The 11,865-nt window shown below is 40.1% G+C and overlaps 1 protein-coding gene across 1 annotated transcript in view; it reads right to left on the bottom strand.

Moving 5' to 3' along the window:
• The window catches only part of LOC133561862 (ubiquitin-conjugating enzyme E2 E2), a 123,664-nt gene that overhangs the window by 93,912 nt on the left and 17,887 nt on the right, over positions 1 to 11,865 (bottom strand). Inside the window, exon 2 of the mRNA XM_061915475.1 lies at positions 1,303 to 1,486. Coding sequence (XP_061771459.1) covers positions 1,303 to 1,478 — 176 coding nt within the window. The 5' untranslated portion in view covers positions 1,479 to 1,486. The remainder of the gene's footprint in view (positions 1 to 1,302; positions 1,487 to 11,865) is intronic.

The following is an 11,865-nucleotide window of genomic DNA, read 5'->3' as shown; positions in this document are numbered from 1 at the left end:
CATCGATGATAAAGTTTGCGACCTTAGGTCGCTAAGAGAAAAGCCCTGCCTTTACCGGAAGTCGCAGACGATGACGTCACCCGTAGATGGCTCCTTACATCCTCACATTGTTTTTAATGGGAGCCTCCAACAAAAAGAGCTATTCGGACCGAGAAAACGACAATTTCCCCATTAATTAGAGCGAGGATGAAAGATTTGTGTTTGAGGATATTGATAGCAACGGACTAGAAAAAACAAGTTAAAAAAAAAAAACGTGTTTGCATTGGGATGGATTCAGATGTTTTTAGACACATTTACTAGGATAATTCTGGGGAATCCCTTATCTTTCTATTGTGTTGCTAGTGTTTTAGTGAGTTTATCAGTACCTGATAGTCGGAGGGGTGTGTCCACGGGTGTCTTGACGTCAGTGTCCCAGGGAAGTCGACGGCAGCTTTATGGACGGCACAAGCTCAGCTGATCTCCGGTAAGAAGCGACTTTTTACCACAATTTTCTCACCTAAACCTGCCGGTTGACATTTGGTCGGGATCCATGTTCGCTTGACCGCTCTGATCGATAGTAAAGTTTCACCTCCGGGAATTTTAAAAAAGGAATCACCGTGTGTTTGTGTGGCTAAAGGCTAAAGCTTCCCAACTCCATCTTTCTACTTTGAATATTAATCGAACAAATTGCAAAAGATTCAGCAACACAGATGTCCAAAATACTGTGTAATTATGCGGTTAAAGCAGACGACTTTTAGCTGTGTGTGTTTGCAGCGCTCATATTTCCTAACAGTCCGTGACGTCACGCGTACAAGTCATCATTACGCAACGTTTTCAAAAAGAAACTCCCAGGAAATTTAAAATTGCAATTAAGTAAACTAAAAAGGCTGTATTGGCATGTGTTGCAATGTTAATATTTCATCATTGATATATAAACTATCAGACTGCGTGGTGGGTAGAAGTGGGTTTCAGTAGGCCTTTAAGCTCAGCAGATATAAACAAAGTGAGAATGTGTAAATAAAAAGTAATTAAAAAGAAGAAAATCCTTGGAAGTACACACATTCAATCAATTAGCCTGGATTGGAACTATCTTTTCAACGATGGCGATGAAGCTCCATTGACGTGTGTGGTACCTCCTTTCTAAAGGGTTCACAGTCCCACTGAATAGCAGCCATGTTTAAAATGACAATGCCTCTGGGACTACACTGCTTTTTATACAGCCTCACACCCTCAGGGCACCGAGGGGAGATGCCTTTTATTTCAACAAACAACCGTGTACCCGACACACTGCACGGGGGAGATGGAGCGGGGGGGCTTTCTTACCTTTTAGCACTAGTTGAGAGTTTAGCAGCGGTTTTACTCGAGATTTTGGTCTCCTTCTTTTTGGGCTGTGCTTGCTCGCGCTCCTGTTCCGGCGGTACCGACTCCCGCTGTTCAATGTCAGAGCTTCCCCCGCTGGTGCTGGGGCTGTCGTCCGGTCTCTGCACTTCACTGGACATCGTGGGCCCTGGAGAAAAACAGAAACGAGGACAAGAGTCACAAAATTGTAGGCCTGGGTGATGTGGCATAAAAATAAAATCCCTGATTTGTATTTATTTTTTACTAAATATTCAATTTCCGAGTTGTTTTCCCCTACTTGTTAAAGAAACCAGAGAATACAAATGACAATAACAAGTTTCACTTTAATTAGATCAAAAACTAGTATCTATACTGGCATTGCATACATTGCATCTTGCTCTTCGCAAAACTAATTTTCTTAATAAAGTGTTTATTTGTATAGTAGATATAAATTGCACTTTGTATAAAATTTGCAAAAAACTACAGAAACAATTGTAGCTAATTCTGGCATATTTACTGTGATTTTTTTTTAACACATGTTGATCAATATGCTTTGTCCTAATTAGGGTTGTCCTGATTCAATATTTGGATAGGATGCCGATATTTGCCAAAAAATGCGTATCGGCAAGGCATGGGAAAATGCGGATTCAGATCCAGTTTAAAAAAAAAATACGGTCCTTGTTTTCCAACGCACCGATTTAAATAATACATTCCACTCTTCTGCTGCTCCCTACACCCCATTCCGCATTTTCCAGCACACCTCCACCACATCCACAGGTCTGTGTTCTAGTTAAGACGGCCGTGTGAATTAAAAGTTACGGTAAAAATGTCAGCTGTGTGGGATTATTTTACCCTACAAAACGAAAAAGATGAAGAGGTGGAGTGCAAAACATGCCACAATGAAGTCAAGCTTGGTGGTAAAGTTGTAAGACATTTTAATGACTCTTGAGAGTGAGAGGCTTTTTAGCACTCATCATTGATGAACACACGAGCAGGCTGACACCTGAGCATCTTGAAGTGCTTGTGTTTGTTAGAAATAATCTCCCCATTATGCTTGGACTTCAATTAATTGCCCCCCCCCACCCCCCCTCCCCTGACTGGGGCAAACAATAGAAAGGAGTGTGTGGATAAGTTTTAAGTTTACACTTGTTCAAGAGCAAGTATTGATGTTGAGTTATAGACATTTTATCCCACTCAGGTTGTTTGTGTGTTTTGCTTATTTTAATAATGTTTACAGCATTATTTGCACTTTATACTGTTCACTTTTTTACTGTTTAATGATGCCATTTCTGTTTGTCATGTATAATTTTTTCTATTTTGTGTTTATCCTTGAATACCAACCATTGTGTATTATTCAAACTCACCTAATTCAGCTGGCTAGTTGTTATCAAGGGTACTAAAACCCTTTTCAACATGAATCTGACAACTACGTAGGCTAAATAACTTTAAACTTTAATACATGCTCGGATAGGTCAGTATCGGCCAGTATCAGATCGGAAGTGCAAAAACAATATCGGTATCGGATCGGAAGTGCAGAAACCTGGATTGGGACATCCCTAGTCATAATCAAATAAATGTATTCAATATAGAACTTCCTACAGGAGGCACAACTTCTGTGAATAAAAATGGACCATTTGCAAGTTTGATTTGCTGCTGTCTTTTAAAAAACAACAACTTTGCAGCGTTCAGTTATTTGTGCCATGCTTGATGCCACAAAACCAAACCACTGCGGACACTTTTCTTTTCTTTGGAACAAACTCCTTGCGCTCTTTTGCTTTAGCACTAACCATGTTTTGCCATGTGGGAGTGAATCTCCACTAAAGAGAGTGGAAGCTAAAAAAGCTCATGGGGGCAAGAATGTATGCAGACAAAAAGGAGAAAAAAAATTGATTTTTTTTTTTAATCGTCTGCAACGAAAAATTGAAATTAATCGATTAAATATATTTAACATTGCAGATGGCACAAAAAAAAAGTTAAAAAGTGGCCAAATCGCGTTACGGCAGACAAAAACCACTCAAGTATTAAAACAGAATTAGTAATCTCACTCTTGATTTTAATTGTTTTCAATAATAATATTTAACCGATTATCAAAGGATATGAAAAAATATGTTAATCACAAAGATTATTTTTATCAAGGCTTAGGTCAGGCTGATTACAAAAAAAACCACTCATCAAATATACCTCAAAAGAAAGGACTGATAAAAACTGAAAACAAATATTTACATACCATTACAGTGCTAAAATAATTCTAACTAAATTAATAACACAATACTGTTTTATGAATAAACTGTCCACAAAATTAAAGTGCAAATGAAAACACAGCTTCACCACTTTAATCATATTTTTTGCGCTTAAGGAACTTCTCTATGACCTTAGCTCCAGACTTCTGTTTGTTTGATGTCTTTACTGCCACAACTGGTAGAAAAGATTATTACAACAAGTACCGTTGCGGTCCGTACAGATCAGTTGGGAAACAGATATGAATCCACACTGCTTGATGTTATTCAACATACCGATATTATTATGGTGTGTATATACGATAAGACATTATCCGGAGTTTTGTTTTCGCAATTTTATGCAAAAGCACTAGAGATGTCCGATAATATCAGACTGCCGATAATATCGGCCAATAACAGCTTTAAAATGTAAATTTTCGATATCGGCTACAAAAAGTAAAATGTCTGTCTTTTTAAAACGCTGATGTACGGAGTGGTACACGGACGTAGGGAGAAGTTCAGATCACCAATAAATCTTAATGGCACTGCTTTGCGTGCCAGCCAAATCACATAATATCTACGGCTTGTCAAACACGCAAGTGAATGCAAAGCATACTTGGTAAACAGCCATACAGGTCACACTGAGGGTGGCCGCATAATCAACTTTAACGCTGTTACAAATATGCGCCACACTGTGAACCCACACCAAACAAGAATGACAAATACATTTCGGGAGAACAGTCGCACCGTAACACAACAGAACAAATACCCAGAACTCCTTGCAGCACTAATTCTTCCGGGACGCTACATTATACACCCCCCGCGCCCCACCTCAACCCCGTCCCCCCCAATCCCGCCCACCTCAACCTCCTCATGCGCTCTCAGGAAGAGCATGTCCCAAATTCCAAGCTGCTGTTTGAAAGCATGTTAAGAAAAATAATGCACTTTGTGACTTCAATAATAAATATGGCAGTGCCATGTTGGCATTTTTTTACATATTTATTTTGGAAAACCTGGTTTCATTGTTTAATGCATCCAGCGGGGCATCACAACAAAATTAGGCATAATAATGTGTTAATTCCACGACTGTATATATCGGTATCGGTTGATATTGGAATCGGTGATTAAGAGATGGACAATATCGGAAAATCGGCAAAAAAGCCATTATCAGACATCTCTAAAAAGCACCTTTTCTTACCTTCTGGTACCTGCCTATTTGGGATCTACATAAATCCTGAAATATTGTGCGCGTCCGCCTGTGTAGTCCGTGCGGACACCGTAGTCGATAAGCTTCTTCTTTTTCTCTATCTTCTTGTTTTGGGACATTCATCCTCCGCTGTTCTTACTTATATCTGTCAGTAAAGCATGAAAGCGCTAAAACATACCAGTGTCATGAGTTTCACATTATTCAGCCAAGGTACTTTAGTTATTAGAGAGTTCCGGTCGGACGGGTTTTCACGGGACACATTTCCGGTGTTGTTACCAGCTGAGAAGATGCTGCTCCGTTATTTATTTAAGTATAGTCTGAATGTCATTAAAACAGTTAGCTTCATCTTTTGACACTTCTTCCACTCCTGTCCTTGCACGCTACACCACTACAACAAAGATGACGGGGAGAAGATGTTCCCGAAGGTGAGCCACATAAATAAAACCGCCCACAAAACGGCGCATCTGGAAGCAACTGTAGGAAAGCGACTTGAAAATGATCCGTAAAACATAATCTATGCAACATTTTGACCATAGAACCACCATTACATGTTATGTAAACCACAAAGAAATGTTTTACATTTAGAAAAAAAAATAAGACTCCTTTAATGCGCCCTGTAATCCGGTGCGCCTTATATGAAAAAAGATCAAAAATAGACCATTTATCAGCAGTGCGCCTTATAATCCGGTGCGCCCTATGGTCCGGAAAATACGGTGTATAAAAAAAGACTGCTACAGTATGTGTTTTGATTCTTTTGGACAGATACAGTAAGTGGTGTTGTAAGAAACACCACAACAGCGCGGTGGTCCAGCAAAGCGGTTTTGACTGTAACATTACCACATTAAACACGTAACGCAAGCGCCTGTTTTCCCTTTTCCCTTTTGAAAAGCATGCCCTCCGAGACCCATCTTCAACTGTTTGTCATTCTTAGGCTCCAACACACCATTGTTGCATGAACAAAATGCCCCAATCCACATTGTTTTGATCAATCCAGAGGATAATAAAGCCGGCAAGCCTGAGATTGGGGCAAGATTTAGTCAAACAGATGTGCGGCTGGATGAAGCAGGGCTTTTTAAAAACAAACTGACAATAGCTTGACTCACCGCACACTTTATTAGACACAATTGTGCGTGATCCGACACAACAAACATTCTGGCTTTACAAAGATATTAACGCTTAGTTTTGATTGACACCGTCACAGAGGTAATCACGTTTGTTATTGTTGTGGTTGCAATGTGTGGTGTTGACAGCTGTGTTGACATTCTGTTTATCTCTTTCAGTTTTGCTGCATTTAGGTTGATTTTAACATCATTAGCTACAAAAACAACACAAATAGTGCTTCGATCCTGTGTAGAAGAATGTATGGGAAAGACCCAAATGTCCAGTGGGATACACTGTGGTCATCAATGCCTATGTAGCTCTGTTTAGCACCTTTTGTAATTAGATTAAGTTAAAGGTGTGACAAAATTATTCTCTGTATTGGCCCCATCACTCTTGATGACACCCTGGGAGGTGAGAGGAGCAGCGAGCGGCAGCGGTGGCCGCGCCTGGGAATAATTTTTGGCGATTTAACCCCCAATTCAAACTCTTGATGAGTGTCAAGCAGGGAGGTAATGGAGGTCTTTGGTATGACTCGGCCGGGGTTTGAACTAACAACCTACCAATCACAGGGTGGACACTCTAACCACTATAGATATTACATTTGGCAGGTTATGTAATGTCTGGTGGGTGTATAAATGCTAAAATGTAACAGCACATGATAGAAGATCAACCACGGAGACAACATTACGGACCTACTGCTCAGGGATATGTGTAAAAAAAAAATATATATATATATATTACATAAATCCTCTTAAGGCCCAAGCTGTTTGTTTACATGATTTTTAATTTCTTTTTGCTATTTTGACTTATTGGACCCTAATTAAAATAAAGACTAAGAATCATATTTTGATATATTTACCATGAATTGATTTACGTGGACCCCGACTTAAACAAGTTGACAAATTTATTCGGGTGTTACCATTTAGTGGTCAATTGTACCGAATATGTAATGTACTGTGGAATCTATTAATAAAAGTTTCAATCAATCATATGATTTACTTAGTCCATAAGTACACAAATGTGTACTTCATGTATAGTGACATGCTAATTCTTATTTTTACACTTTTTTTCCAAATTCTATTGTATGTTATACTCTTCTGACACCACCAGATGGCAGTATAAGTGTCCACATAAGCGGCCATAAGACCTCAATTCAGTAGCAAACACAATTTTGGAAATAGTAGCTAAAAAGGTGCTGTCCACGGTTTATATTATTAATTAAACAAACAAAAAGTCACCCTTTTTTAATTTGTATTATTACTAGACTCCTCATCTTGTTCTGATTGAAAGAAACATCTGGCTTCTTTTTCCTGTTTTTATTGAGAGGCCCGAGACCCCAAAAGGGACAAGCGGTAGAAAATGGATGGGATGGATGGACTGAGGACAGATGAAATGACTGGAAAGACAAAATAATCAGTGACGTGCGGTCAGGGGAGGCAGTGCCTCACCTGTGATCATGCAAATAAATAAAATGTATGATGATAAAATAATTGTAATTGTTAGTTTTTAATTTGGATTATTTTTTATAAAAAAAAAAAATAAATAAATAAAAAAATCGCTGAAATTTTGCAATCCCTCATAAACTTCTCTGTCTGCCGTGCGGTCAGAGCACGCTCTTGTCTGGTGGGTTGGTGAGCATTTAAAACGGCAGAGAAAAAAGTCTGAGGTGAGGCTAACAGTTCTCGTGTGTCACGATAGGGGCGCTCATGATCAGAGACATACGGTGGCCTCAGCGTGTAAGTGCAGCAGCAACTTATTTTTTCCGTCTCGTGCACCCCGACTTTCAACATGGATGACTAAATTTCCGCACTTAAACAGTTTTCTAAAGTGGACTTTCAAGCGAAGCAGGAGATAGTAACTAAAGGAAGACCAACACCGGAGCTGAATGGTTTGTTTCAATCAGCAGGACGGAAAGTTACTCGCTCTTTCCAAACGGAGTGGTATACGTGAAAAGACTGGCTTTGTGGATGTTCTGCAAGAAACCGCCTTTTCTGCTTTCCTTGCCTTCTTTTTTAAACCTGTGGAACTGTGTGGACTCAAATGGGAGTTTGTGACCTAAAGAACTTGCAAAGAAGCCTCACCAAACATGAGCGGTCGGCCGCTTATGTTCAAAGCTAGATTGCGCTAAAAACGGGTGGGGCAGACGAATATAGACTTGGCTTTGGATGAACAGCAGTGTCCACAATGCTAAGGTAAAAGAAAACCGAGAAACTTTAAAAGATGTCATCAATGCGATCTGCTTCCTCGCCAAACAGCAGCTTGTATTTTGTGGAAATGATGAGAGTAGGAGGTCTGCGAATCGCGGCAACTATGTTGAACTCTTATAAGACTTTTAAAACTGAAGGAAGTGAAGGAGGACTTTTCCCAGAAAGTGACGGAAATTTTTGTCCAGAATGACCGGCGCATGGACTTCATTTATAAGTAAAGGTGAGACGGCGATAACATTATTTTAGTTTTGTTTTTAATGAAACGCACATTTTGTGGGCGACAGATTGTATGTGTAAATAATGCAGAAATGAAACATAACCCGTAAACTGCTGTCAATCAAATAGCAAATCTGCGCAGAGCGCATACTGTATATTTGTAAATCTGATTCTGATTACGTCAGTGCCTCACCAGCTATAAACCTCACCGCACGTCACGGAAAATAATGCATCAATCTAAAAACATGGCACGCTCAAACACTCCACAAAACATTTATAGACACACTAAAGACTAGTAAAACGGGATTATGAATGACCAGGGCGAGTTGGCTGCGCTTTTGACGCAGTTCATTACGTGTTTTATTATTCTTTTTTGTTTTTAAAAATGTTTTATGTGCAGCCCCAGACCCTTCGAAGGTGATAAAAACAAGGCTAACATGGCTGACATGATAAGATGGCTGTAAATTAGCTGTCCCTCCAGGATGACCGTTGGAGCCTAAAATGTTGGAATTTGCAGCAGCTTTTTTTAGAAATTTGCAATTTACGCTTTGAGGCTTATTTATTCCCCTCCAACAACATTGAATCAACTTGAGTTTTTATGAATTTATTAGCAATGTTTAAAGCATTCCTTAAGCTAAAAAAGTCACAGGACTTAAAAAAAAAAAAATTAAACAAATGATAAAATATTATATATTATTATATATTTAAATATATATTTAAAGATGATTATATATTTAAAGATGGAACATTTGGCGGAAATGCCGGACAGTTCTGCAGACTTCATGGCTGGCTCGCATCGTGGTCACTCCGTGATCACGTACGACCGCCAGACACTTCTGGATATGGACATATCGGGCCGTTTTGGACTGATAGACGCGGGCGTGCTAAACATGCTAACTAGCATGGGAATACGTCGGCGGCTACATCCAGCGGCCTGTGAAGCAGCGGAGTCTAGTAGCAGCGGGGGCCGTCTACGGAGCAGACGCCAGCGGTGTGATCGGAAACGCGGATGCCGAGCGGGGCTTAAAACAAAGCAGAAGGCTAATCCCCACAGAACACCACTTCCCTCCATTCTGAAGACGGATTTAGATGAAAGATGCGAGACTACTGGTCTGGGTAAGGAGTCTGTTAAATTAGAACAAGTTTTTTCTGCTTTGAGTGTTTCAGAGTTGGACATGTGTTTTACCGAGGTGGCTAACTATGATGCGTGCAGTTTATCAAAGCAACAAACAAACAATCGAAAAATCCCCGTTATTGAGGTGGCTAACTATGATGCGTGCAGTTTATCAAAGCAACAAACAAACAATCGGAAAATCCCCGTTACTGAGGTGGCTAACCATGATGCGTGCAGTTTATCAAAGCAGCAATCAAACAATCGGAATATTCCCGTCATATCAATTCCTAGATATGGTCGTAATTATACTGAACGCACTGGGCATAATAAACACAACATTATTAATATTGCTACTACGGATAATTTGATCAACAATTCCCTAAAACAGCCCACAACCTATAATATAGGTTTTTTAAACATAAGATCATTGTCTCCCAAAACGTTGTTAGTTAATGATATTATCAGAGAAAACAATCTTAACGTCATCGGTCTCAGTGAAACCTGGCTTAAACCATATGACTTTTTTGCGCTAAATGAGGCATGTCCTCCTAACTTTACACATGCGCATATTGCCCGTCCGCTTAAAAGGGGTGGGGGGGTCGCACTAATATACAACGAAAACTTTAACCTTAGTCCTAACATAAATAATAAATATAAATCGTTTGAGGTGCTTACTATGAGGTCTGTCACACCGCTGCCTCTACACCTGGCTGTTATCTACCGCCCCCCAGGGCCCTATTCGGACTTTATCAATGAATTCTCAGAGTTCGTTGCTGATCTAGTGACACACGCCGATAATATAATCATAATGGGGGACTTTAATATCCATATGAATACCCCATCGGACCCACCGTGCGTAGCGCTCCAGACTATAATTGATAGCTGTGGTCTCACACAAATAATAAATGAACCCACGCATCGCAACGGTAATACGATAGACCTAGTGCTTGTCAGGGGTATCACCGCTTCCAAAGTTACGATACTCCCGTATACTAAAGTATTGTCCGATCATTACCTTATAAAATTCGAGGTTCAGACGCATGTTCGTCAAACTAATAATAATAATAACTGCTATAGCAGCCGCAACATTAATACGGCCACAACGACAACTCTTGCTGACCTACTGCCCTCAGTAATGGCACCATTCCCAAAATATGTGGGCTCTATTGATAACCTCACTAACAACTTTAACGACGCCCTGCGCGAAACCATTGATAACATAGCACCGCTAAAATTAAAAAAGGCTCCAAAAAAGCGCACCCCGTGGTTTACAGAAGAAACTAGAGCTCAGAAATTATTATGCAGAAAGCTGGAACGCAAATGGCGCACGACTAAACTTGAGGTGCACCATCAAGCATGGAGTGATGGTTTAATAACTTATAAACGCATGCTTACCTTAGCTAAAGCTAATTATTACTCAAATCTCATCCACCGTAATAAAAACGATCCTAAATTTTTGTTTAGTACGGTTAGCATTGCTAACCCAACAAGGGACTCCTTCCAGTAGCTCCACCCACTCAGCTGATGACTTTATGCAATTCTTTAGTAAGAAAATTGAAGTCATTAGAAAGGAGATAAAGAAAATGCGTCCCAGCTACAACGGAGTTCTATTAACACTGACACGATTGTATATACGGCGGATACTGCCCTCCAAAATAGTTTCTCTCGTTTTGAGGAAATAACATTAGAGGAATTGTTACAACGTGTAAATGGAATAAAACAAACGACATGTTTACTTGACCCGCTTCCTGGGAAACTGATCAAGGAGCTCTTTGTATTATTAGGTCCATCAGTGCTAAATATTATAAACTTATCACTTTCCTCGGGCACTGTTCCCCTAGCATTCAAAAAAGCGGTTATTCATCCTCTTCTTAAAAGACCTAACCTCGATCCTGACCTCATGGTAAACTACCGACCGGTGTCTCACCTTCCCTTTATTTCAAAAATCCTCGAAAAAATTGTTGCGGAGCAGTTAAATGAACACTTAGCGTCAAACAATCTATGTGAAACCTTTCAATCCGGTTTCAGGGCAAATCACTTGACGGAGACAGCCCTCGCAAAAATGACTAATGATCTATTGCTAACGATGGATTCTGATGCGTCATCTATGTTGCTGCTCCTCGATCTTAGCGCTGCTTTCGATACTGTCGATCATAATATTTTATTAGAACGTATCAAAACACGAATTGGTATGTCAGACTTAGCCCTGTCTTGGTTTAACTCTTATCTTACTGATAGGATGCAGTGTGTCTCCCATAACAATGTGACCTCGGACTACGTTAAGGTAACGTGTGGAGTTCCCCAGGGTTCGGTCCTTGGCCCTGCACTCTTCAGCATCTACATGCTGCCGCTAGGTGACATCATACGCAAATACGGTGTTAGCTTTCACTGTTATGCTGATGACACCCAACTCTACATGCCCCTAAAGCTGACCAACACGCCGGATTGTAGTCAGCTGGAGGCGTGTCTTAATGAAATTAAACAATG

The sequence above is a fragment of the Nerophis ophidion genome, linkage group LG11, assembly GCF_033978795.1.
Source record: "Nerophis ophidion isolate RoL-2023_Sa linkage group LG11, RoL_Noph_v1.0, whole genome shotgun sequence".
In the NCBI taxonomy this organism is placed as follows: domain Eukaryota; kingdom Metazoa; phylum Chordata; class Actinopteri; order Syngnathiformes; family Syngnathidae; genus Nerophis; species Nerophis ophidion.
Note: the sequence above shows the minus strand (reverse complement) of the source record. Positions and strands in the feature narration are given on the sequence as shown.